The 27,913-nt window shown below is 38.7% G+C and overlaps 1 protein-coding gene across 1 annotated transcript; it reads right to left on the bottom strand.

Moving 5' to 3' along the window:
• Positions 1 to 138: 138 nt before the first annotated feature.
• On the bottom strand, positions 139 to 27,456 carry LOC109001289 (alpha-mannosidase At3g26720-like). The gene is made up of 29 exons (XM_018978507.2): positions 27,156 to 27,456; positions 26,953 to 27,036; positions 26,738 to 26,826; positions 26,418 to 26,592; positions 26,110 to 26,229; positions 25,892 to 25,975; positions 25,716 to 25,787; positions 25,315 to 25,428; positions 25,121 to 25,221; positions 24,905 to 24,998; positions 24,622 to 24,789; positions 24,437 to 24,526; positions 10,427 to 10,492; positions 10,265 to 10,321; positions 9,450 to 9,669; positions 9,188 to 9,327; positions 8,862 to 8,930; positions 8,678 to 8,737; positions 8,491 to 8,562; positions 7,433 to 7,480; positions 7,207 to 7,326; positions 6,793 to 6,858; positions 3,090 to 3,202; positions 2,875 to 2,959; positions 2,512 to 2,622; positions 2,344 to 2,439; positions 1,543 to 1,590; positions 537 to 605; positions 139 to 457 (listed from the first exon to the last, which is right to left on the bottom strand). The coding sequence occupies exons 1-29, from the start codon at positions 27,372 to 27,374 to the stop codon at positions 242 to 244; spliced, it is 3,066 nt and encodes a 1,021-aa protein (XP_018834052.1). The 5' UTR covers positions 27,375 to 27,456; the 3' UTR covers positions 139 to 241.
• Between the last annotated feature and the right edge of the window lie 457 nt (positions 27,457 to 27,913).

Below are 27,913 nucleotides of genomic sequence, written 5' to 3'. Positions count from 1 at the left end.
CTTCGCGGTGTGGTGGGGAGGGGAGTGGGGGAAGCTCTTTGCAGAGATGGGTTTTTGGGGGACGGGGAGGCAAGATGTGCGTAGGTTTTTTGTTTCAAACCGAAACGTGAGGTAGAAAAATTAGACCGATGCCTGGTGTAGAAAATAAAACCAGCTTTCATTTAGAATTTTTCTAACAATAATAAAAATAAAATTGATCTTCTGTTACCCGCGGCCGAATACATAGGCAAAAGCTTCTGCTTCAGGAACCATACATTTTGAGGTAATCAAAGTCAATAAAGAAAGTGCGGATTTCCATTGGGGCAAGTTCCACCACTAGCTCTACAGGGTCAACGGGTCCTCCCCTTACCACCTTGAGTTCTTCCGCAGGGCCTTCCACTTTCCAGACAAGCCTTTTATTCTCCATCTCAGCTCTTTCTTGATTGGCTGATAAACTCATCTCTGTCACTTTATTTATCTGAAAAGGAACATATGAATTAAGGCAGGTTTGTCAATGATTAGGGCAGTTTTAGAGTCATGCACAATATTGTACTTACCTTCCTGTTTGGAAACAGCTTCTTCATCTCCACACTACCCATCATTGAATAGTCCTTGTCCTCTCCAATCTTTGAACACATCAAATACCCACCGAGGCATATGAGTAGAATACCAAAACACAGATAATATTCAACTAAAACTGTCGAAACAGGGCAACGTGTTCCATTTTTTGCTTCTTTTGCAAGACCTAGACAGTTTCAAAACAGTGCCAGAAGGCTACCTCGACTTCCGGCGATAGCCAATTCAAAGTTCCTCAACAGCGAAAGTGCAAAAACAGTTCTCAATAAAAGACGAATGAAGAAACTTGCAAAATGATGTTAGGTAGGAGATTAAGGGTCCATTTGGCAATACAATTATTCTAAAGTATTCTCAAATTTTAGTTCCCAAACGTCACTAAATACAAAATATTTTTTAATTTTTAATTTTTAACCTTTTCATCTAATCATTATCTAATCATTATAATTTTTCCAAATTCTAAAATAAAAAATAATACAACTTTTTAAATTTTAAAATAAAAATAATATTAAAAATTTATATTTAAATAATTTTTTAACATTATAATATTTTTATTCAACTTTTTCTCTCATTTTCAAAACTAAATAAAATATCTTAATTCAAACAATTTCATTATTATACAGATATACTGAGATATTCTAGATATACAAACGGGACCTAAAACTTTCTGACCATGCTGACAAGATAGACCAAAGGACACCAGAGATGCACGCATCCCAAGCACGTGTGCATATAGGTGCATAAGCATGGAAAAAACAACAAAGTTGGATAAAAAAATGACATCAAATCATGGTTTCAATAGGAAAGTATTATCGTGACTCATTCCACAATAAGGAACCCACATGCAGCAATGTAATACACCAACTTAAAAAGCAAATTTTGTTGATAAATCCATTATTCAAAGCACTTAAGGTTAACCAAGAAAATCTTGTTAAGTTGGTATACACTCAGAGAGGCAACAATTTTAGCCATATAAGCAGATAGACACACCTCATACAAATGAGCCAGCCGAAGAAGTACTTTTCCATTTTCAAGCTCCTGAAATATCAAGAAATTAAGAAAATTATACTTATCTCCTTCTCCTAAACATTAATGGGAGGGAACTTGCAAGAAGTTTTCATAGAAAAAATTTTCGCTATGGAAAAACGTTTTCATAGACCCTCATCAATCCGCAGCACAATAGCTTTCCATGGAAAAGTACTTGGAGAAATAAGGCGAACTTTTTTCGCTTGGACTACTTTGGGCAAGATTTTGACTATGGATAACTTGCAAAAAAGCCGGTTGACTGTTGCGGACTGGTGCTGTATGTGCAGAAAGAATGGTGAGACTGTGGATCATCTTGTGAGGTTGCTAGATCGCCATGGGATGATGTCTTTAGAAGATTGGAGTTAGCCTGTGTTATGCCTGCTACATAGGTTGAACTCCTGGCTAGTTGGAAGAATTTGGGCGAAATTCCACAAATCACAGTTGTGTGGAAAATGGTTCCTATATGTATTCTTTGGTGCCTATGGAAGGAAAGAACTGATCGAACTTTTGAAGATAAGGCGCGAACATTGGAGGAGATTAGATTGTTCTTGGTTAAAACTTTGTTCCTATGGGCAAATGCCGCAGATTGTAATGGCCTAGATTTTCATGATTTTTTTGTTTCTATTTCTTTATCTTAACTAGGTGTAAACTCTTGTATATATCCTGTGTACTCATTCATGCTATGCCTATTCTATTTTTTTTTATAAGTAAATATAATCTGTTACTTGTCAAAAAAAAGTTTTCATAAATGAATTTTCTCATTACCTGGAGAGTTATCACTGCAATGTTATTTGGTAAAGCATAGGAAGGATCAATCGCTGAGAAAGAAGATACATGGGAGTTTATCCAATTATTTCCGTCCTGCGAAAAGAAAAACTGTTCACTTAAGACTGTGGCCATGGCACCTAGTCAAAGTCAAGAGTTCTCTTTCACCTGCTCTGTAAACGCCAAGAGAAGTGGGGAGTATATCTCCTGGCCCACTGCCCGACGCCACTTGGCACCTTCTCCTATATGATCAATTCTGAGATAAAATTTCCCCTGGATCTGCAATATGGCCATAGATCAATAATTGAAACCAAACAGAAGACAGTCTGACATTCTGTTATATAATTGAGCATAAATTAATAAATTTATCTGGGAAAAGCCCGGAAGGCAATGTCTTGTAATGATATACAGAATCCAAAAACCATGACTAGTAGAGATCCTTCCAAACTGACCACATGACAACATGAGCAGGTGGGAAAAAATAATGATAGACTATCGCATGTTTGTATGCAAAATGGTTAGATAGCTTACGGTTAAACCTTCGCATTTGTCTAAGACACAAATTGTTTCATTTAATGCCTCACCGACACCTCTTGAATCATCATGAAGCAACCTCCTATGGAACAGAGAAGCATATTGAGATCATGACAATACAAGAAATCAATTATACAAGTCAAATGGATAACCATAGAATAAAAGTACAGAATAATTGATCATTGTTGAAAGCAGTGAAAGATATAAGAAACCTATGGAGCATCAGCTCTATTTGGCCATCCACTAAGCTGGTTCCTCCCACTGAGCGGTCCACCAATACCGAGAATTCCTTGCTGCTATCTTGCACATAAATTCCAAGATTGATCTGGAATGACAGAGAAGGATTAAAACAAGAAAACTTTTTTAAGCAAGGGAGCCATCAAAATAAAAATCAAACTAAGATTATGTATAGAGAGTTCTCTTTGCATGCTTTCAAAAGACACTCGGTGCTTTAGACCATGTATTCCTCAAAGAGTAGTGTTGCGTGTACTTACAATTTTACTTACACTTTTACTTACAAGACTCATTTTGTTAGTTTTTTTTTGAATTTCAAATTTTATGATTTTCAATATATCAATAACTGACATGTGAAGAAGCAAGTTTTTTGTAAGCTTTTCTTAAGTACATTTAGCATTTTTCATTCCTCAAAAGGCAAGTAAGCAAACCAACTAGAAGATGATCCGCCGATTCACCATTCCTTTCACACATAAAGCACCAATCCATAATAAAAATACCACGCTTCCTCAACTTATCAATGGTCAGATTTTTCCCATGAGAGGCCAGCCAACCAAAAAAAGCAACTTTTGGGGGCACTTTGCTTTTCCAAATGCACTTCCAAGGAAAAAGAGCAGATGAATAGGTTGACATAATATTGTATAAGGATTTGACTAAGAAATTCTTGTTCCCGGGGTGAATCCACAGCAATTCATCGTCCCCACCACACTCCAAGTTCAATGCAATACAAGGTACTGTAAAAATCAGAAATATCCACCACTTTCCAATCTTGAACAGCTCTAATGAATCTCACATTCCACCGCACCAGGCCATTCGAAGTGTCCATGTATTCAGCTACAGAAGCTTCCTTATTCAATGCAATTCTGAAAAGAGAAGGGAAAACCTCCTTTAAAGCAACATCTCTGCACCAAACATCAACCAGAATCTAACCTTGGTTCCTCAACCCGCCACAAATATGATATTACGAATGAAACCCTCCCAACCATTCCTAATAAATTTCCATACTCCCACACCATACGCTCCTTGCACTTCATTTGAGTTCCAACCTCCCCAAATTCTCCCAAATTTAGCATCAACAACGATCCTTCATAAAGCATCTCTTTTTTTATGGTACCACCACAACCATTTCCCAAGTAATGCATTATTAAAAATACTCGGCTTTCGCTTTCTTATCCCCAAACCTCCACAAGATAGAGGGGTACAAATCTTGTCCCATTTAATCAAATGGGACTTTTTCTCATCTCCCAAGCCTCCCCCACAAGAAAGCGCGAAAGATATTTTCCATTCTATTAGCCACACCAGCAGGAACCGGGAAAAAAGATATAAAATACATAGGGAGATTAGATAAAGTACTCTTACTTAAAGTGATTCTTCCCCCTTTAGATAGATATATCATTTTCCAACCAGTCAATCTATTCTCGATCTTTTCAATAAAACCATCCTATATTACCTTGGATTTATGATGTAGAAGAAGAGATACATTGACACTCCCAAATGAAGAACCACCCACTGAAAAACCAGACAAAAAAGACCCATCCACCGTTGCCTCCAACATTCTGCTCGACACATCCATAACTAAAACAAAGAGAAAGGGAGATAGAAGATCTCCTTGTCTTAAACTACGGGAACTGTTGAATAAACCCTCTGGAGTACCATTAACTAGCACTAGAATCTAGCAATAGTGATGCAATGCTTCATCCAATTGCACCACCTCTCCCCAAAACCAAATTTACCAAGAATATAAACCAAAAAGTCCCAATTAACATGATCATAGGCATTCTCCATATCTAGTTTGTAGAGAATATCTAGAACACCGGATCTTATTTTACTATCCAAACATTAATTTGCAATGAGTACCGAATCAAGAATTTGTCACCCCTTAAAATATGTATTTTGTGGCTTCCAAACAATCTTCTCCATAACGATGCTTGTGTGATTGGCAAGAATCTTCGAGATGATCTTATACACTCCACTCACAAGACTGATGGGACGAAAATCTTTCACCTCCACAGACTCGGCCTTCTTCGGAATAAGAGCTATGAAAGTTGTATTAAGGCTTTTCTCAAATTTCATATACGAATGAAATTCAACAAAAACCTTCATAACATCCTCAATAGTCCCAACAAACCTGGATTAAAAAGAAGAAAAAAACCCATTGAAAATCCATATGGTCCCGGTACTTTATCATTGTCCATTCCTCTAAACACATTATGCACATCTTCCTCTTCAAACATCCTCTCCAACCAATCAGCACACGACTGGTAAATCAAGTCAAAAGCCAACCCATCAAACTTAGGTCTCCAAGGGAATTGCTCCATAAGAAGTTTATAAAAAAACTGTACAACATGTTCCTTAATTTCAGATCTGTCCAAAAGAGCATTTCCTTCCGAATGCAGCACCTCTATGGCATTAAATCTTCTATGAGAATTAGCCACTTTGAAAAAATTTGGAACACTTGTCCCCTTCCTTCAACCAAAGGGCTTGAGACTTTTGTCACCATGAGAGTAAGTTCTTCCAAATCAGCCACAACAACATGCTTCCTTGCCTTCTCCTCATCCGAAAGAACCCTGACAGTCTCCTTTTCATCAAAGCAAGAAAGATCCTCAAAAAGAATCTTCCTTTGATCATCAATCTTCCCAAATTCTTCATCATTCCACATTTTCAAGTCGATTGGAAGTGTAGATAACAAGATGGAATGTGAAAGTAAAAATTCATGTGTTAAAAATTTTCCAGCATCCTCTATCAATCAATCTCGCCAAGAAGGCAGCATTTTCTCCCTACGAGAACCCACTGCAACAGTTCCCAAACCAAACAGGATGGATCTATCAGGTTTATGGGTTGTGTCTGGGTTTCAGTCAGAGTCATGAGGTAGTGTGTGGATTTCAATGGTTTGTGCATGCACTCTGTTGTCTCTCTTTGTCGTTGGTGTAGCCAAATCTTTGGGTTTGGTTGTTTGTCCTTCAAAAGGGCATGTTTGGCTGGAGGTGCTTGGTTTACCGATGTTCTATAATTGGTTGGGTCCAGCCATGTGTCTTTAAAACGTGGCAGCCTCACACATCAGTAATGTGGTTGCCTCATACAATGATAATGAGGTGGATGGTTGTGGTCACTTTGTCATGGTTGTGTTTTCGCTATGTCATGACTGGGTTTGAGGCTATGACAGCGTATTTTTGCGGTGGCTGTGTAGCCTTAATGATTGAGGGATTTGGAAGAGTACAGAGAATATGGTCCTTTGCAAGTTTTATTTCCAAGTATTTGCGCTTGCTCTGGTGAAGACAGCAATAGGAGATATTGCAACATTATTTGAAGGATTAATGCCTTTGCAGAATAACCCTTGCAGAAGCTCCATAATTTTTTCAGATTCTTCTTATGTTTGTCAGTGATGCAGCATTCAAAAGACATTGGTATCTGTTTTGTGAAACTAAATGGTTCAAATGAAATCCAATGAGAAACAAAGAATTTTAAGGCTGTACACTGTTTTATCAGTGTTTTATTTCTTTTTATAAGCTTATCACTGTTTTATTCTTTGTCTGTCTTTGTGAGTTATTGATTTGTTAATCCAGTACGAGCAGGTTGCACTGATGTTTGCATAGTTTATTTATGAGATTAACATATTTACTCCCCCCCCTCCCCTCCAAAAAAAAAAGTCTCCACCATTTTCCTGGGGGGGAAGAAACATACCGGGAAATAATTTCCAGCTACAGGTTGGTTCACTTGCAGGTCCCAGTCTGTCCTGAAATCTCGAACCTGCAAATCAATTAGAAGTATAAAGTTAAAGCAAAAGAAAGGTTAATAATATAATAATACTCTCTGCATTCTTTTCAATCTAGCTTACCTGTAAGTTTCTCTTCCAAATATCTCCATTGAAATTTTCATTCTTAATGACCATAAAGATCTTAAGTTCACGTATTCTAGTTATTCCTCCCCCCCCCCCCCCCCCAAAAAAAAAAAAAAAAACAAGAGACAAGAAGTGTTGGCAGTAAGATGCAGAAGATACAAGTATTAGTCTGAATTCACATCGTTCCAATCATCAGTAATGCAGCTAAATTTTACTTCAAGAAAACAAATCCCAGCAGATAGTAAGTATTGACATACACGTTTGACGAAATCACGTCCATTAGAATCTGTGTAGAATGTCTTATTGGTCTTCATTGTTGTTCTAATCTGGGTTGTGATTTCTTTTCCAATCCCATCATCCACAGGTATGGGCCCAATCTATAAGTCATGCACATAAACAAATCAAACATCAAATGATTTCACAGCCACATAAAAGCCACACAAAAATGCAAAAATAATCAATTTACAATAGAGGTTAACTTACACTGAACTCAACTTCAGCATGCTCCTTTCCCTTGAATACTCTGGTAATCTGTGCACACAAGCAGTATTATATTATAGAAGTGGAAGGCAAAAGAATCTGTAGGTGGCGGAAAAAACTGGTTCTTTGTATGCATAATGTTATTGTTCAAAAATATATTCAGAAAGAAAGTAGTATATAAATGTATCAGGATCTAATACAACTGTCTGATCTCTTTTTTTTTAAATTATTGACACCGGGTGTCCGGAAATAAATTCCCAACTAATCCCGGGGGTGCACAGGCCCTCAGCAAAGAGTTTTCCTCAAGTGCACCTTAAGGGGAAATTTTCCTAGTCTAATGGCCCCTAAAAATAATAGAACTAATTAAAGCACTTGGGTATTTTATCTCACATTTCTATAATTACCAACAAAATTACAAGAAATAATAGCTGAAAATTCACAGGTGAAACCACATGCAGCATTTTCGATTATGGCTATTTTGAGACAGCTACACATAATTTTCAGCCTCTTCAAACAACCCTCACCTGTGGCCCTCACAAAAATACAACTAAATTGAAGACAACCATGGAAGTAAGCCTAAGTCAGCTCCACAGACTTCTGAAACACCATCTAACCAGTCCACAGAATCATACAAAACAAGAAGTTCATACACAACTGATCAAGTCCATATCAACCATTAACCATTAACCAGTCTACAGCTCTTATTTACCATCCACAACAACCTAGGTAAATGGCACTCCCATCCAACAGATGTATTGCATTGCCATAGTTCTCCCGACAGATGTACTACTGCAAGAGCACCTTCAAGCCATGCATGTTGGCGTTTCTCTCTAGACTCAATAACTCTAATGTAAAAGATATGCAGCTGCATCTTCACACATTTGACATCATCACCAAGCTCTTTAGATATGATTTTAGACGAAGACAATGATTTTTCACTATCATTTGATTGGATGAGATAATCAAATCAAGGCACTGTATATTTCAGAGGTAAAAATAATAAGGTTTAAGACAAAAGTTGGAGCATCACTGTGTGCACACTCTTTTGCCAAGTAAACAACCTGAGATATCCATGGGCTGATTTGTTGGTGTACTTCATCCAATATTGGACCCCGGAAAATAGTTAAAGGAACCTGGAACAAGCATAATATTGACTTGCAATCAAGCAGGCATTCTAAGCAATATTTATGCCAAGAGATGTTTATTAATAAATTTAAAATTTGTAAGATATTGAGAGAACATGATTACCTGGTGTTCAGGTTTTATCAGAAATGTACCATTCGGGCGGAAGACATATGCCCCAGAAGCCTTCAGAGACAGGCAAAAATATAAAAATGATGATAAATCTCACAGCTTTCTTTCTAGATATGAAGAAAGAGAAATAGAATGATCTTACAATAAATTTAAGCTTTGATATATTAGATTTGCCTACCTGAGGATCTTTATCAGTTCCATCATTTCCGAAGTAATAACTGTATGATTGCTCAGCTAATGCTGTGACCTACAGTAATGAGGGGAGGAGTGATATAAAAAGTTGTAAGAATACATCCATCATTTAAGAACATACAGAGAAAAAAAAAAAAAAAAAAAGCATCTCAACCTATGATAGCACGATAATTAAACTTAATCGTCCTTTTCAATTTCTAGATCATAAGCTTCAAAGCATACTGTGATGCAACATAACCCAGGGCAAAGACAAAGTCAAATCAACAGTATATCAGAGCACTGTGAAACAAAACCATCCACAACAGAGTATACCTGATTTCTGCTATTAACATAACGAGTAAGTTTTCCTTCGTCTACAGAATAAAGTAGCTTCAAACTGCCTTGCCCCACTTCTATGGTATTATCTGTGCTTCCTTCTGATGTGTATACCATTGAAATGGTGGAACTAGGACCTTTATTTCAGAAAATGGGAAGATGGAACGTAATATTATATGTCAGTAACCTGGAACCATGGTTTCCTTAAGTAGTCCTCCTTTTCTATGAATATGTACTGGACTGAAAACAGGTGCCTAACCTGTCTGTTTTGCACTTGAGACAATGTAAGTGCTGAAACCAAGAGGTGATACAGATGCTGAAAATGCAAGCCAATACTTGAGCGCTCCATTGGTGGATTTACCAGTATATGCTTTGACATAGTAATTTCTTATACTCAAAGTGGCATTTGATAAAGGTAGGAGCTGAGATTCAATATCCTTCCCATCAGAATCATGAACAAAAACATTCTCAGAAGAAACCTGTAGCAAGTTCAATTTGCAGTCAGCTATAATATAACTGAACTTTAAATTCTTAAGATTTTGAATGAGTGCTATGTTTTTTACTATATGTTTTTTAGTGATAGCTATAATTATAAAGAGAAGAATTTGTACATGATTTTGAATGAGTGCTATTCAATATTACGTTCATGCGTGCGCACACAGCTCCTCACGTAAATTGAAATTGTAAATGTTTTTTAGTATCTTTATTTATGTGGAGGAGCTGTATGTGCACACATTTAACCGAGTGAATACATAGAGCAACTGCGTTTCATTTCTAGATAGTCACATAAAACAATGAAACTTATCAAATAAAGGTTTGATTTTTATGTCATGTGAAACCTATCACCATGAACTATTTGGGGTGCTTTAAGTGACACGGAGCAATATCGATAAGGTGCAAAGATCAGAATCATTAAGCTTAAGAAAAGAAGCTTCCACACATACAATCGCAATTAAGATATACAAAGGATGAACAAAAATGTATAGAATAATAAAAAAATGTGGAGCAATTGATGAAACCTATTAAGGAACGAGATTTTTGAGAGAGAGAACACTGAAGATTTAAAGCACTCACAGGAATTCGTATTACTTCCTCCCTCCTCCATCCTAAGGGATTGTAAACAACAACCACCTGCAGTAGAGATAGAAAATAAGAAGACATACAATATCCAAGATCCCGGGCCTAATCTTTAATGCAAGGGAAAGTGAAATAATTTAAAATAAAATGATACGTTACCATGCTTTTCTCATCCAACAATAAAGCTTCCGATGGAGGACAGTAACTTATATTAAGAAGAGGACACTGCCAAGTATGAAATTCCATGCGACAGGAATTAGCAGAACATTTGAAACTATGTGAACTAAAAAAAAGTAAAATGGTTCTCAACTACAGTGTTGAATGAAATTCAAGAATGACTATAAACATAATTAGTCATATCTGTACTCTTCACGAAAAGTTTTGCATGAAAGCCAGAGCAGAGCATTTCAATGACCTTTTTCTGCCTTTCATGAATATCTTCTTAGAATACTTGAATGACACTCTTATACATGATAAGTTTGTGGAGGGGAGTTATTATAATTACATAACACATTCCATCCCAACAGATACTAACATCTAAATTTATAGATCTGGTTGTTTATTCTATATATCAAACATTTTTTAAGGCACTGTATTTTAGGATAAAGTGCATGCTCACATTCACAAAAAAAGTGAACATGAAATAAACCCAGAGTTTATGTTGCAGGAGATAAGCATACGAAAGATGAATTTTTTTTTTTTTTTGATAAGCAAGCATAAGAAAGATGGAATTAATATGAACTACTTATAAGATCATCCACAAACTTTGCCCCCTTTGGATAGTGAAAGTGTTTCATCTCATCTCATCTCATCTAATCATTACAACTTTCTCAAATTGTAATGGGCTGGACAAAGGAGAAGTTCAAAACTTTGCTGAAGAAGGTAGAAGGGGCATTGGGCCTGTTAATGGGCTTAGGTCATGAATCGAGAGTCTAAGGCATCTATTGGGCTTAATGTTGTTAATAATACCGATGTTATTGGGCTGGACAAAGGAAATAAGGTCAGGCCCGCAAAGCGGTGGGTAAAGAATCAACACCAAAGAGCCCAAATCACATGGTGGTTCAGCCCAAACAATCAACGGCTCCAATGGCTGTGTTGTCAACACAGAAAGAGTTGACTACATCCGGCGACTCTTCTAGGGGTACTCTGGTGTCGAGGTATTTTCCGGTGGTAGGGTTGGCGACGTCTTCTTCAGTTTCCTTGGTTAGAAAGAATGAATCTCTCTTTAAGGAGATTAGAGAGGAGTCGGGTCCCTCATTTTCTTCGTCGCAACAAAGTTATGGTGGCTCAGGGCAAGTCATAAGGGGGGAGATAGTAGAAGAGGGTGATCGCAGTGAGGGGTTGAGGGCGTATGCCCCTGGGTTCATCAAGAAGAGTGTTTATGGGGTTCCTTGTACCCAGTTCAAAAACTCTAACTAGTAGATGGTTCTCGCTGGAGGGGAAGGATATGTGTTTTGAGAATCTGGTGAGATGTTTGAATATGATGAAGAATCTATTCATGATCCTTTATGTTCCATGTTACCGTATACAATTTTAGGAATTTATACAATTTAGGACTCTGTTAAGCTGTACAAATTATCTTTCTATGTATAGATGCTGAATATTAGGAATCAATTAGACTCCGTGTATAGATTGTTTTTACATTAATGAAGGTGGGCCGACTACAGTTTTCCTGGTTTGTCTTTTTTTTTTTCAGCACTTTCTGTTCATGTTGGTTTTCAGCACTCTAGTTGGAGATTTTACTCTTGGTTCCATCATGTCATCCGATAAATTAGACTCGTTCCATATTCGTTTTACTGGCAAAAAATTATTCCGCTTGGGAGTTTCAGTTTCAATTATTTGTCAAAGGGAAAGAGTTGTGGGGTCATATTGACGGGAGTGATCCCGCACCTACAGATGTAGCGGCTTTGTCTAAGTGGGAAATCAAGGATGCTTGGGTTATGACCTGGATCCTTAATTAGCTCGGTTGAGCCTCACCTGGTTCTCAATCTGAGGCCTTATAAAACTGCCGCTGTCATGTGGAATTATCTAAACAAGGTTTACAATCAAGACAACACAGCTCGGCGTTTTCAATTGGAGTATGAGATGGCTAATTTCACACAGGGAAGTCTCTCAATTGAGGAATATTTTTCTGGTTTTCAAAATCTTTAGGCTGATTATTCAGATATTGTTTATGCTAATGTTTCCGCTGCAACTCTTTCTACTGTTTAGGCAGTGCATGAAACAAGCAAGAGAGATCAATTCTTGATGAAGCTCTGTTCCGATTTTGAAATTGCACGTTCTAATATGATGAATCATCATCGTGTACCATCTTTGGATGCTTGTTTGAGAGAACTTCTTCGTGAGGAGCAGCGTATTGTAACTCAGGCTGCCATGGAACATCAAGCTAATTTTAGTGCACCTATTTCTGTGGCTTATACAGCACAGGGGGAGGAATAAGGGTAAAGACATGCATGTTGTCCAATGCTTTTCTTGTAAAGCTTTTGGTCATATTTGGGATTGCCCCAAGAAGTTTTGTAACTACTGCAAGAAACAGGGTCATATCATCTCTGCTTGTCTCATTCGACCTGAAATGAAGCAGGGTACTACTTATCATGCCTCCACTTGTGCCACTAGTTTTGCTGCATTGCCGGCTGTCTCACAGGTTATTCCTATTCCTGCTCCTACAACCTTAGCAAACCCGACCACCCTCACTCTTGAAATGGTACAACAGATGATCATTTCTGTTTTTTTCTGCTTTTGGGCTCTTAGGTAATCTTAAAGTTTCTTCTAAGCAATGGTATTTTGACTCCGAAGCCTCTAACCATATGACCAATACTGTTGTTCCTCTTTTCAGTGTCAGAAATTATGATGGCAATTTAAATATTAACACCGCTAATGGCAGTTCTGTTAGACCCCTTAGAGATGCCGCACATGCCCTAGTCATGGTGGGGACATGCACCTTGGCTAGCCCACAAGCATGCCTTGGCTCGTGGGATGACATGCACGGGGCGCCCAGCATGCATGCATGCCTTGGCCCGCGCAATGGCACACATTGGGCGCCCAACATGCGGGCCAGCGAGGTTAGTGAGTGCCTACTCATGCGTGCAAGCATGCGTCGCGCGCTCATGCGTGCAACACTGCACCGCGTGCCCATGCTCGAGGCATTGCATGCCTTGAGCTCATGCGCGTTCCAGTGCGCAGGCCCATGCGCCACACAACCAGCCCGCGCGCGCGCACGCACGCACAACCCCTGCCGCATGCCAGCGAGGTTAGTGGCATGCCCCACAAGCATGTCATCCAGCGCACGGCTCCAGCCCGTGCCTTGCAGGCTATGCCAGTGGCATGCCCACCAAGCATGCCATCCAACTCATGGCTCCAACCCATGCCTTGCATCCTCAACGCCCAAGCCACTAGCTTGGGCCATGCAGAGTTGGCACCTAGGCCACTAGCCTGGGCCATGTAGCGCACCAACATGGCTCACCATCAGCAAACCATGCAGCACCACTTAGCCATGGACCAGCCCGAAGACCACCATGCACCATCCTAGCCCACCATGGACCCATGCATGCCACGACCAAGCTTGGTCCATGCCACTATCATGTCTATTTATTTAATTTAATTAATTAATTATTTCCAATAGACCTATTGGGGGTTTCCAACTTGTATTGCTTATAAATAGGACATCATTCCATTGCTTGAGAATTTTTTGGCAAATACCCTAGAGAGAGGATTATTGTTTGAAAGATCATAAACGGTGCCTTTGCACTTGGGCTTTTTGGGTGAAGTTCGTGAATCCCATAGAGAGAATCACACTTTGCAATTATTTGAATAAGTGTAATTCATTTATTTTTTTCTTGCAACTTGGTGCAATTCGTGAATCCAAATTGTGTTTATCAATATATGAGGTTTATTCAATTCTTGTGCAATTCATGAATCAAGTGTTGAATTATCACTATTGTTCATTCAAGTTCTTAAGTGTTTTATGCTTTTGGTCTCGAGTGTTCTTCATTGTGTTCTTGGTGTTCATCACATTTTTGCTCTTCTAAATCCAATAAACCCTAGAAGTCGACCAACCCTAGTGTTAGTCAACTTTCCATAATTGCTTTGCTTCATCCACTATACCCTAGCCGAAATACACTTCCCTCCTTGGTGCAAAGTCCTACTCGGCTACCACTTGCCTAATTTGGATTTGCCCTAGCTGCCCACTCCACTTGCCATACTAGTGTTCCTATAATTTAGGAACCCTAGTTGACTATATCCTTTCCCATAACTGGCCATATCCTCTTCCATATTGAGTCCCAAGATTTTATGAATCTTTCCTAAAATCACTCAAACATCCAACCCGTCCAACCCTAGCCGTCCATCACTAAACCCTAATTCCAAAACCCTAATCCTAAACCCTAGCCGTCCATCACCATCTTCCAAAATCTAAACCCAAAGTCCAAGTGGTGCCAACCCTAGTTTCCCACTAGTGTTGTGCGCCCCTTACTTCCATTGTAGTCCAAACACTTTACCACATTTTTCACCATTCCATACACCAATTCAAGCCTAAACGCATAACCTCACCTTACCAAAGTTGTCATCTTTGTGACCATTGTTCGAGAATCAAGCAAGAGAGGAACGGACTTTCGGTCATTTAAAGGACATCCTAGGCGTGGAGATCATAGTGTTTAGGGACTTTGACCGAGGTCCCTAACAAGTTCTCTGCCTATTAGTGTTGTTGGTGATCTTTCCTCTTCCTTAACTGATGTTTTTGTGTCACTTAACCTCTCCACAAATCTTATTTCTGTTGGTCAATTGGTTGATAATAATTGTAATGTCCATTTCTCTCGTTCTGGTTGTGTTGTGCAGGATCAAGTATCAGGGAAGATGATCGCGAAGGGGAATAAAGTGGGACGACTCTTTCCTCTTCACGTTTTTCCTTCCACCATAGTTCCTAGTTTTCCTTTACTTTCCTTTGCATGTAATGTTATTGGTTCTGGAAATAAGATGTGGCATAGACGTCTAGGCCACCCAAACTTCGATGTACTTCATACTTTGTTTAATTTTGGTTTATTGGGAAATAAAACATGTTCTTTTCTTAATCTTTCTTTTGATTATACATCATGCAAACTTGGCAAAAGTAAAGTTCTCCCTTTTCCTCATCATGCATCTCATGCCTCACTATGTTTCGATATTATTCATAGTGATGTTTGGGGGATTGCACATGTTGTTTCTCATGCGCTTATAAGTACTTTGTTACTTTCATTGATGACTTTAGTCGCTTTACTTGGGTTTACTTATTACGGGCCAAGGCTGAATTTTTTTAAGTATTAAAGCGCTTTCTTGCACTTCTTGAGACTCAATTCTCTACCAACATCAAGGTCTTGCGCTCTAATTCTGGCAGAGAATACATGTCTAATGAGTTTCAAGACTTTCTTCAAAATAAAGGGATCACCTCTCAGCATTCTTATCCTTTGACACTGCAACAAAATGGTGTTGCTAAGAGGAAAAATCGTCACCTTCTTGATGTGGTAAGAACCTTTTTTCTTGAATCATCTGTTCCTCCTCGTTTTTGGTGTGCAACGCTTTCTACTTCGGTTTATTTGATCAATCGTTTACCCTCTCCTACATTATATCATGTTTCTCCTTTCTTTAAGTTATTTGGCCATTCTCCTTCATATTCTAATCTTCGAACATTTGGTTGTGTTTGTTTTGTATATCTCACTCCTCATGAGCGACATAAACTTACTGCTCAATCTGTTAAGTGTGCTTTTCTTGGTTATGCTATACACCAAAAGGGTTATGTTTGTTATGATCCTCATGCTCATCGTATACGGGTTTCTAGGAATGTGGTTTTCTTTGAAAATTAATATTTTTTTCCATCTCATGTTGAGTTGCCATCTGCATCTTTATCTCTTTTGCCTAACTTTTCTGATTCTCCGACAATTGTGGAAAGATTCAAACCTGGTTTTGTGTATAAAAGACGTAGTCGACATGAGTCTTGTTCCACTTCCTTTGTGCCCCCTCACGATCTTGACCCTGCACCTTATTCTTCTCTTGCTTCCGCCACTCTTCGCCGGTCTACTCGCCCTTCTCGACCCCCTGATCGGTATGGTTTCTCCTCCCTTGTCTCTCTTGTGGCTACTTTATCCTCTATTTTCTTTCTCTCGTGCTACAAACAGACTATGGAACATGAGTGTTGGCAAAATGCAATGCAAGTGGAACTTCAAGCACTTGAGAAGAATCATACTTGGGATATTGTTTCTTGTCCTCCTACAGTCAATCCTATTGGGAGTAAATAAGTTTTCTCTGTAAAGCTTCATTTTGATGGGTCTTTGGATCGATACAAAGCTCGTCTTGTAGCTATGGGTAACAAACAGGAATATGGGGTTGACTATGAGGAGACATTTGCTCCTGTTGCCAAAATGACCATGGTTCGAACCATCTTAGCTATTGCCGCTTCACAGTCGTGACAACTGCATCAGATGGATGTGAAGAACGCCTTTCTTCAATGTGACAACTACATGAAGCTTCCATCTGGTATGACTACTTCTTCTCCTCATAATGTTTGTAAGCTGAGGCGTTCTCTATACGGGCTAAAGTAGGCTCCCCAGGCCTGGTTTGAGAAGTTTCGTAGTACACTTCTTACCTTCAACTATACACAAAGTCAATATGATTCTTCTCTTTTTTTCCACACGTCTGATGCGGGTATAGTTCTTCTCTTGGTTTATGTGGATGATATTATCATTACTGGCACCGACTGTGATTTGATTACTAAGCTTCAGAAGATGTTACATGCAACTTTCCATATGAAAGATTTTTGTCAGCTCACATACTTCTTGGGACTAGAGGTTCATCATCGGGCCAATGGTATTTTCTTGAACCAGCATAAGTATATTCAAGATTTTATCACATTGGCTGATTTAGAGGACACTTCTTCTATTGATACACCTATAGAGGTAAATGTCAAATATAGGAAAGATGAAAGGGATCTTCTGGATGATCCTACTCTCTGTCGGTGCTTGGTTGGAAGTCTTATCTATTTGACTACTACTCGACCGAACATCTCCTACGCCGTTCATCAGGTCAGCCAGTTTATGTCTTCTCCTCGGTACCTTCATCTTGCTGCAGTTCGCAGCATTATCCGCTATCTTTGAGGGTCGCCTACTTGTGGATTATTCTTTCCTACAAGCTCATCTCTTCAACTTGTTGCCTACAGTGATGCTGATTGGGCTGGATGTCCGGATACGCGTCGATCTACTACGGGTTGGTATATGTTTTTGGGTGATGCCTTAATTTCTTGGAGATGTAAGAAACAAGATTGTGTTTCTAAATCATCTACTGCTTGTTCTAAAATTGTATGGCTATGTGGTCTTCTGGAGGAGTTTGGGTTTCCTCAGACTAATTCTACTCCTCTTCATGCTAATAATACTAGTGCTATTCAGATTGTCACCAATCCCGTTTTCCATGAGCGCACCAAGCACATTGAGGTTAATTGTCATTCTATTCAAGATACCTTGGAGAGTCGGCTGATATCTCTTCCTTACATTTCTTCATCTCTCCAAGTGGCCAATGTGTCCACCAAAGCAATGACTCGACAGCATCATCAATTTCTTGTTGGCAAATTGTTGCTAATTCACATCAATTTGAGGGGGGATGTTGCCGTATACAATTTTAGGAATTTATACAATTTAGGACTCTGTTAATATTAGCTGTACAAATTACCTTACTAGGTATAGATGCTGAATATTAGGAATCAGTTAGACTCCGTGTATGGATATACTTTCGTGTATAGATTGTTTTTATGTTAATGAAGGTGGGCTGAACACATTGAGTTGTTTTTCCAAAAATATTCTCTTGGTATTCTTGATTTCCTGAGTGTTTTGACATTCTATTCCTCCAGGTATTGAATGGATTAATTTTTCCTCTTATTAGGTCTTGAGAAAGGTGGATGAGATTAAGATTGTGTGGGGATCTCCTACGATGGATTTGAGGAAGAATTCAGAGCTCTCCTTACAACTATTGAGGCTAGTCAACCATCATTTGCTAGATCTACTTCAAAAAAGGTGAGGGAATTGGAGAGATTATTGTGTTCTACTATAATGCTAGGGAAGGGAGCATGTATAGAGGCAAAGGCAAGGAGAGGGCTGCCAACTGTGTTTTTTCTTTTTTTATAGTTAATAAGAAATTTTATTACTAAGAATAGGCAAAACCCAAATACACAGGACGTACACAAAGGAAATACCTATTACACACTAGAAAACAAAAAAGAGGCTAATACAAATTCTGAAAAGTTTCATCATTCAGTACAAGAGTCTTGGCCCACAAACACAAAGTACCAAAGAGGTAATCCGTAAGTTCTCCCAAAGAACATTATGTCTTCAAAGCATCTCCCAAAAATTATTTCTTGGAATGTTCAGGGACTAAATGATTTTCGAAAACGTCTCCAGGTAAAATTTAATCCATAAGTGGAGGGCTGATGTACTTTGCTATCAAGAAACCAAATTGAAGTTTATTAAATCAAACTATTATAAATAGTTTGTGGAGTTGTCATTATGTGGGGTGGGTTGCATTAGTTTTGAACGAGGCTTCGGGAGGTATCATTGTTATGTGGGATAGAACAGTTATGGAATAAATAGAACATTATGTGGGAGAATTTTTGGTGGCTTATCATTTTAAGAATGTGGATGATGGTTTCGAATGGGCTTTTGAGGGTGTTTATGGCCCTAATTTGGATGGTAGTAGGAGAATTTTGTGGGACAAAATGGCGGGTCTCTGCTGTTGGTGGGATCTTCCTTGGTGTTTTGTGGGGGATTTCAACACTACTAGGTTTCCTAGTGATCGTATGGGGGATTCTCATACTTCTCCTGCAATTGCAGTTTTTTCAGATCTTATTTTTGAGCTGGACCTTATTGATTTACCTATGGCGGGTGGGGACTTTACGTGGTCTAATGGGAGAGAATGGTCTAGACTGGACAGATTTTTGGTTTCTTCTTCTTGGGAAGCTCATTTTCCTGATTTATGTCAGAAGAAGCTTCTGAGGTTATGTTCGGATAATTACCCCATTATCTTGGATTGTGGGGGCTTTAATGTAGGGCATAGGTACTTTAAATTTGAAAATATGTGGCTGGAGGATGATGGTTTTGTGGATAGGGTGAGGATTTGGTGCTCTTCATACCATTTTTCTGATACCTCAAAGTTTTATTTTGGCTGGAAAACTCAAAACTTTAAAACAAGACTTGAAGAAATGGAATGTGGAGGTTTTTGGTAATGTGGAAAGTCAGAGGAAGCATCTCTTGGAACAGCTGCAGTTTTTGGTGGAACGGGAGTTGTTGGGGGAGATTTCAGTTGAGGATAAGAAGAGAAAAAGAGGAGTGGTTGCTGATTTAGAGAAGATTACTCTTATGGAGGAAATTTATTGGAGGCAGAAATCCCGGACTCTTTGGTTGAAGGAAGGCGACTTTTTTCACCAAATGGCAAACTCTCATCGAAGAAATAACGCCATTGAGGTTCTTCATGCAGGTAATTGTATTCATTCGGATCATTTGGCTATTAAGGAACGTATTGTGAATTTTTATGAAAATCTTTTTCGGGATGAATACTCTTGGAGACCTAAGTTGGATGGGCTGGTTTTTGAGCCCACTGACCAGCTTAGTGCAAAGTGGTTGGATGGAGCTTTTGAAAAAGAGGAAGTACTTGATGTGGTTAGAGGAATGGCGAGGGATAAAGGTCCGGGCCCATATGTTTTTTCTATAGCTTTTATTCAAGCATGTTGGGACATTGTGCGAAAGGATATTATGATGGTTTTCTTGAATTTCATTTGTTTACGAAATTTGAGAAAAATCTTGATACTACATTTATTGCACTTATTCCTAAAAAGGTGGGGGCTGTGGAAATGAGGGATTTTCGGCCTATTAGTTTGGTCAATGGTATTTACAAGATTATTTCTAAGGTACTAGCTAACTGTATGAATGTGGTGATGGAAAATATTATTTTCAAATCTCACAATGCATTTGTGAGAAGAAGACAAATTCTTGATTCGGTTTTAATAGCTAATGAGAGTTTGGAATAGGCATATGGTCATCTTAACTAGGAGTTTCTTTTATACTTACTTAAGAGATGTGGTTTTGGAGAGAAGTGGTGTTTGTGGATCAAGCATTGCATTTCGACAGTCAAATTCTCTATTTTGGTGAATGGTTCTCCGGTTGGTTTTTTCAGTAGTTCACAAGATTTAAGACAAGGGGATCCTTTGTCTCCTTTTCTTTTTGTTATTATTATGAATGTTTTGAGTAGAATGATTGAAGCGGCGGTGGATGGGAGTTTCTTGTCGGGGGTTTTGGTGGGAGATGAGTCTCCGGGCAGCATAAAAGCTTCACATCTTTGTTTTCCTGACGATACTCTAATATTTAGTAAGGCTAATCAGGATTATCTTCGCTCTTTGAGAGCACTATTATTATATTTTGAAGTTGTTTATGGTCTTATAATTAATTTATCTAAGTCTAAAATAGTTCAAGTGGGTTCTGTCTTGAATATTTTGGATTTGACTAATATTTTGGGTTAAGGTCTCATTGATACCTATGAAATATCTTGGTCTTCCTTTGGGTATTCCTCATAAATCTTTGATGATTTGGGATGGTGTGATTAAGAAGATTGAGAGGAGGTTGGCTGGTTGGAAAATGATATATTTGTTTAAAGGGGGAAGAATTACTTTGACTAGGAGTACGTTGTCTAATCTTCCAACGTATTTTCTTTCTCTTTTCCCTTTGCCTGTAGGGGTGGCTAATATAATTGAGAGGAATTACTGGAATTTTTTGTGGGGCGGTTATGGGGAGGAACCAAAGTTTCACTTAGTAAGTTGGAACAAGGTTTGCTCATAGTTTAGGGATTCAAAATTTGAGACTTTTCAACAAAGCTTTACTTGGGAAATGGCTATGGCGGTATCACCTTGAGAGGGATGCTTTTTGGTGAAATAATATTGATGTTCGATACAAGAGATTGTGGGGGAGTTGGTGTTCTAAAGAAGTTAAGAGTGTATGGGGCAGGTTTGTGGAAGTCTATTCAAATTGGTTGGGGGGAATTTGTCAATCATTTTAAATACAAGGTGGGTGATGGGACAAGGATTAGTTTTTGGCATGATATTTGGTGTGGGGATATGGCTCTTAAGAGTGTCTATCCTTCCCTATTCATAATTGCAAGTGATCAAGAAGCTCCAGCGTTTGATTCCTTTATTTTGTTAAACAACAATCTCCAATGGAATGTAAATTTCATTATAGATGTGCATGATTGGGAAGTGAATATCGTTTCTGATTTTTTTGGAAGATTATAAGACAAAAGATTGTTTAGGGAAGGGAGGATAGTTTGTGGTGGATTCACGCAGGAAATTCCAAATTTTCGGTTAGCTCCTTGTATAAGGAGTTAACTTGTCAATGTGCCCATAAAATCCCTTGGAAGTGCATTTGAAGATCTAAGGTGCTTAGTAAGGTTGCATTTTTCTGTTGGTTGGTGTCCTTAGAAAAAAAAAAAAACAATTATAATTATAAGTAAAAATATCTTAATATCAATAGGCGTAACCAAGTACGCTGGGTGTATACAAGAGAGAACATCAAGCCCATAATAGAGAGCTCCTAGTGAACATCGCCTCAAAGGGAGAAATTAGAAACCTATCCGATATACACCAAGCCCTATTGGGACAAAACACGCCTCCCCAAAGCAAAGCAAGTCACTGTAACTACCTCAACCCCTTGTTTCCCACCCAATTAATACTCCACCCGAACAATCCTACGAGGACGGAGGAAGGCTTTATGCCCTCCCTCTAGTCCTCCCTCGACTTGCACTACTTCCCTTTGCGTCGTAGTTGATTGCCCAAGAAAGATGCATTAACTCCCTACCATTCTTAAATCTTGATTTTGTTTCAAGCGAGTGACCCACCTCAATTGCAGTGAGTAGTGCTATGAATTGGTTGTCAAATCCTCCATATGTAATCCCCACACACTGTTATGTCTCATTAACCTTTTGCAAAACTCAATCCGATGATGATCCAACTATATTGTTTAACAAAGGAAGAGATAACAAGGGGACAACATCTTCTTTAGACACAGCTCTCAACTGTACACCAAGCCCTAAACATTCATCCTCGCAAGGCACCAACGACAAACCCATATTTTCCCCCCATCATCTCTTGCATTCAAATCTCGTACATCCTCAACAACTCCATTGGTTCTCTCCAATGGTGACATGTCACCATTAGAGGTTTTGGGTTGGCAACAAGTCTCGACAATACATCAAGTTCCTTCACCTCTGGTGACCCTTTATGTGCAACTTCGACAGACCCTACATCTCCTTCAGACCTCGACAAGTAGGGTTTCCATCTCCTTTAATGTATTGTACATCTCTTTTTCAGCCATACTGCCATACTCCTCTTTTTCAAAGGAGTCGTACTCCTTCTACTGGTTCTGAGCTTGCGTGATCTACAAACCACTTTCACAGTTCCCCTTCTTGCCCCTGGTATCAAACTGAGTCACCGAAGCATGACCCATCTTCAGAGCTGCCGCATATGATTGCCTGCCACAGTGGTTGTGCTTGGGTCTTTTTGTTTCAACTCCAAGTTCATGTTCTCATGACCAAATGTCCTCTTCTGGCTTTCCCTCCTTGATACATCAACATGAATGGAGAAAAACATAGCAGCGGCTCTGCGTAATTCAACAGCAAACTTCTCCCAACCTAGACCTTCATACCCTTTAGGAATGACTACATCACTCCGCCAACCTCCTCCATCATATTCGGTGACAGTTAGATACCTACCATGCACGTTGGAGCGTCGTTGACCCATGAAGGCTCTGATTCCTTCGCGCAAATGTTTTGTGAATTCCAAATTTCACCTAGCCTGTAACACTGCTTCCACTGTAGCCACCCTATACCACTATGACCCATAGCTACAGACCTCTAAACCCTTCTGCTTCTCTTCACAATTTTTAACAAGGACCTCCATGCTTCTGGTAAAATCTCAAAAGCCTTCGGTTCCACCCAAAAGCGCACCAACTGACCCATATTAATCTCAAACCTTCGATTTCAGATGCAGGGGCTTCCCAATCTTCATTCCCCTCGAATGTTTATGCAAAATATATGAGAGCAAGCCTTTGGTGCAGATCTGAGGCAGATGAATAGTTGGAAACCAAGAGGAACACAGCTGAATAAGAAGGATCTGCGTGGTTTATCTGTAAAAACAGAGCCCAACCGCAACCCAATGGTCCAAGAGTGTATGATCGGCAATTTCTATTCGAGATGGCAATGGAGCTGGCCTCATTTCCGACAACATGAGAACAGAGCTTTCTCTCCTCCGTCGCCGGAGAAGATCTCAGCACCAGAGTACTCCTAGAAGATTCGTCGGCCGCTGTCAACTCTTTCTGTGTAGACGACACATCCAATGGAGTTGTCGGTGTTAGGGTTGCGCCACCTCACACTAAGGGCTCACAAGACAAACGCACTCTCTCTCTCTCACAGATACAAAATGGGAAAGAAGAAAATGTTAGAAAATGGAAACACGGAAAGGAGCATAAGAAAAGGTTAGGAAAATTTCCAGCCAGAAGCGCCGGAAATGAAAAGACGATGGGGGGACATGCAAGGGAGAGAGATACGAGTGCCTTTGGAAAAATTTTGACCACAGATATTTTGAGAAAGCGTGGATTATTTGTTGAGGATTGGTGCTTCGGGTGTAAGAAAGATGGTGAATCTGTTGACCATTTATTTCTTCATTGTGAGGTGGCTAAGACTTTGTGGGATGAGGCTTTTGGTAGGACAGGTATTGCTTGGGTGATGCCTAAGCAAGTGGTGGATCTTTTAGCATGTTTACAAGGTTTTAAAGGGAGTCATCGCATTGGTATCATATGAAAGATGATTAATTCATGTTTGATGTGGTGCTTATGGTAGGAAAGGAATGGGTAGTGCTTTGAAGATAGAGAAACTTCATGATTTGCTTTTAGCCTATTCTAGTTCCTAACTTGTATTTAGATGTTTTCTCTTGTATACTTCTTGTGTACTTGGGCTATGGCTATTTACTTGTCAATAAAATTTCTTATTACTTATAAAAAAAAATTAGTCAAACCATATAAGCTACTATAACATGATTATTCTGCCGTAATATATAACAGAGTGCATGTGCATACAAGTTTTGAGGTAAAGAAAGAAAATAATCCAATAGTACAATACCTGCTGAAAATTTGTGACTAGGTTCACCTGTCTACGACTAGATCTCGATTCTGCCAGGAAAGCAAGTGAAGAGGAAACCAACTTCTCAGTCTGTAGAGAACTATAACTGGAATTATTAAACATTCACAATAAACTTGCAAGGTCAAAAGTCATATCATATTTTTGGATATCAAACTAAGATGCACCTCTGCATAGCCCATATACAATCGTTTCGCATAATCAGCAGCAACATGCTCTCTTTCTGTACCACTAACAGCATCATGATGTTGAGCGATCGCAAGAGCATCAGCTAGTGCATCAGTGTTTGGTCCGAAATTACTCCTGCCCTTGAAGAATTCCAACTGCCTTGCTGCCTATTGTAGAACCAAAAAAAAAAAGGCAGCTTTACATGTTTAGAACGTGCCAAGAAAGCCTAGAAGGACATGATAGAATCACTTTGTAAAGAAAGAAAACGTGAACAAGATCTACCAGATAGTAGGCACTCATCATCCTAACATAACCTTTCAAGGCTGGCCTACTTGTGAAGTAACCAGTCCAATAGGCATTTGGATGATCTGCATACCTGAATATGATTCATTGTTTAGATGCAAAAGTCAGAAAACAAAGCTGATCTTGTTATCAAAAATAGAGAGAGAGAGAGAGAGAGAGAGATTTTTAATGCCAAAATGATAATAACAAACTCACGGGAAGAAATCGTCAGTCTTACGAGGCCATTTTTCATTTGCTGCATGTTTTGCCTCAGTGTAGATGGATGGGGTTGAATACAATGCATTGACACGCCCATCCTAAGAATGTTCCAAAGAAACAATTGCATACAGCTAAGAAGCCACATAACACAATGAAATACATGATCATCTTCAATGAGGCTTATATAGTACCTCATTCACATAATGAATGAACTTATCCATCTGCCTGAACCACGAGTTTGCATATTGATAACGAAAATCTGTCCCCATGGTCCACATAATATGATTTGTCCTGGTTACATTAGCCTGTAAAAGATCCTGTTATCATCTATCCGCAATAACCATAGAGTTATAAAAAAATATAAAAATATAAAAAAACTCCAGTTGATAATAAGGAACTTCTATTGATACTTGGTGAAGTATAATAAGTTCAATGACTTCCTGAACTTGAGATGGAACAATAAAATGACCATTCAACTGGATCTTACATCAACTGATCAACATTACCCATGAATCTGAATATCAAAACTAACACCGATTCAAACTCTTAATTTTCATTGCTTCTATAGACAAAACCTTGAAATTATGTCAACCTGTGCGAAAGCAGAAGCTACAAAGGCATCGACTCGCTCTTGAACATTATAGTCAAACAGGAGAACATCGTCCTTCAATAGACAATATTATGTCAATATGAGTTCGAGAGAAAAAAAAAATTCAGGAGTAGCAGCCGTACTTTTACAAAAACATAAAAATAAAAGTATAAAATAACCTGAATAGGAGGAGAAACATCGTTGATCTCAAATGTGAAACCATCAGGAGGGTCATAATGCCTGGGGAATATCCCAGCAAATATCTGCATATGAAGTTTGCAAAAGAAGTCAGAAGAATGCATGGGACATCATCAAATTAGAATGCATAAAAGACGTTATAAATTCTCATGCCAAACAACAGGAAAGGCTAAAAGAATAAAGACATCATGTCCCTAACCTGGGAAGATGAACCAAGGGACTTGGAACCCTGCCAGACAACCTCGAGACTCATTTCATTTAGTCTCTTAGCTCTATCTTGATAATCAATTCGAGCAAAAAAGAGGGAATCAAAGCCTAACTGCAACAGAAATTCAGGCACATGAGGAAGATGATGCTCATGCAAACACACACCGCATGACTACCTCCTTGGACCTTGATCCAATTCTATTATGGTTTCCAGGCTAACCATTATTATTTTGCAACAGAAAGTAAATTTCTAGAAGCAACAAACTCTATAGAAGAGCTTCAAATTTTCTAAATGCATACCTCTGCACCGAGGAGGTAAGCTTGCACAGCAGAATGCCCAAAAGGATCAATCTGCCAACCAACTCTAGGAACCTTGTCAAATTCATCTTTTATAAACTGATGCCCTAGAGTGGTCTGATCAATTAAATCAATGTAATGAGGAGTGGCCTCGTCATGCATGCACATACCTCCATTTCTTCAAAATCAAAAAACCAAAAAAAAAGGTACCATATGAGACCAAATAATCACAAACTTCTATCAAAATTGGGGATTTTCATATATTATAAAGTTCAATTCATAAAGAAAGAACTGGTATATCAATTAGTTTGTGAAAATCATACATGAACTCAAGTTGACCAGAGTCGACAAGCTCCTTGACTTTAACCCTCATAGTCTCACTTTGCTGTCTCCACCATCTCTGAAAGAACGCCTGAAAGCAATTTAAACCACAATCAGTTAACCCAACAATAGTCTGCATGCACTGTAAAAATTACTACCTTCAATAGAAACCCAAAAGAAAAAACCAAAACAAATTACGAAATTTCAGGAGTTTTACCATCTCAACGTAAATGAATTTCCGATTCTTATCGTCCAACAAAGCCGAAATCACAGAGTCCAACACGTTCTGCACACACGCCCCCTACTCCACCAACCCCAAATTTAATTTTCTTTGGCCAGTAAAAGTAGTCGGAACTAAAGAGAAAAAGAAGAAAAAAAAAAAGATTAAGGAGGGAGAACAAAAAAGTAGCAGGGGGGTACTCGAATGGAGTTGTTAGCGCCGACGTAGTACTGATCGACGGTCTTGAGCCAACCGACGTCGTCATGGGAGTGAGGGACCAAGTGGACGTTGATTTTTTCGGGGACGATTCTTTGAGTGGTGTTGTAAGCTATGTACTTGGATTCCGATGATTGAATAGCCGCTGAAGAAACGAGCGCGAAGAAGAAAAGCACGATCGCCATGGCTCTCCAGCTGGACATCGAAGCGCACGGTGCATAAGCAATAAAAGATTGAAGAGGGAGGGAGGGATAGATCGTCGAAAGAGTTGGTAGATAGATGGTACGTACATATCTCTTTTTTCTCTCTTTTCAATTTGGACAGGTTGAATGGTGAAAGTGTTTTATTTTATTTTATTATTATAATTTTTTTAAATTTTAAAATAGTAATAATATTAAAAAATAATATTTTATTTAATTTTTAATATTCATCTAAAATCCTCTCATATTATTTCAATATTCAAACCGTACCTTATTGTAAACCTTAACACAAGTAGTAAGAGAACAGAATGATTGCAACGTAAAAGTAGCTCTTTAAGAATTTAATATCATTTATTTTTAATTTCTTGTATTACATAATGTCATGTGTCGAATTTTGCATATGAATGGAGTTAGGACAACGAGGAAATTAGTGTATTTGGTAGAATGGGTTTAATGCACATATGCAGGGTAAAGCCCTCATCTGGTTTAAAGATTTGGAAAAGTATGGCATGTTATTGGATTGGGATGCTTTTGTTAAAGTA

Source organism: Juglans regia, chromosome 1, assembly GCF_001411555.2.
Source record: "Juglans regia cultivar Chandler chromosome 1, Walnut 2.0, whole genome shotgun sequence".
NCBI classification, from domain to species: Eukaryota; Viridiplantae; Streptophyta; class Magnoliopsida; order Fagales; family Juglandaceae; genus Juglans; species Juglans regia.
This window is presented reverse-complemented; position numbering and strand designations above follow the sequence as displayed.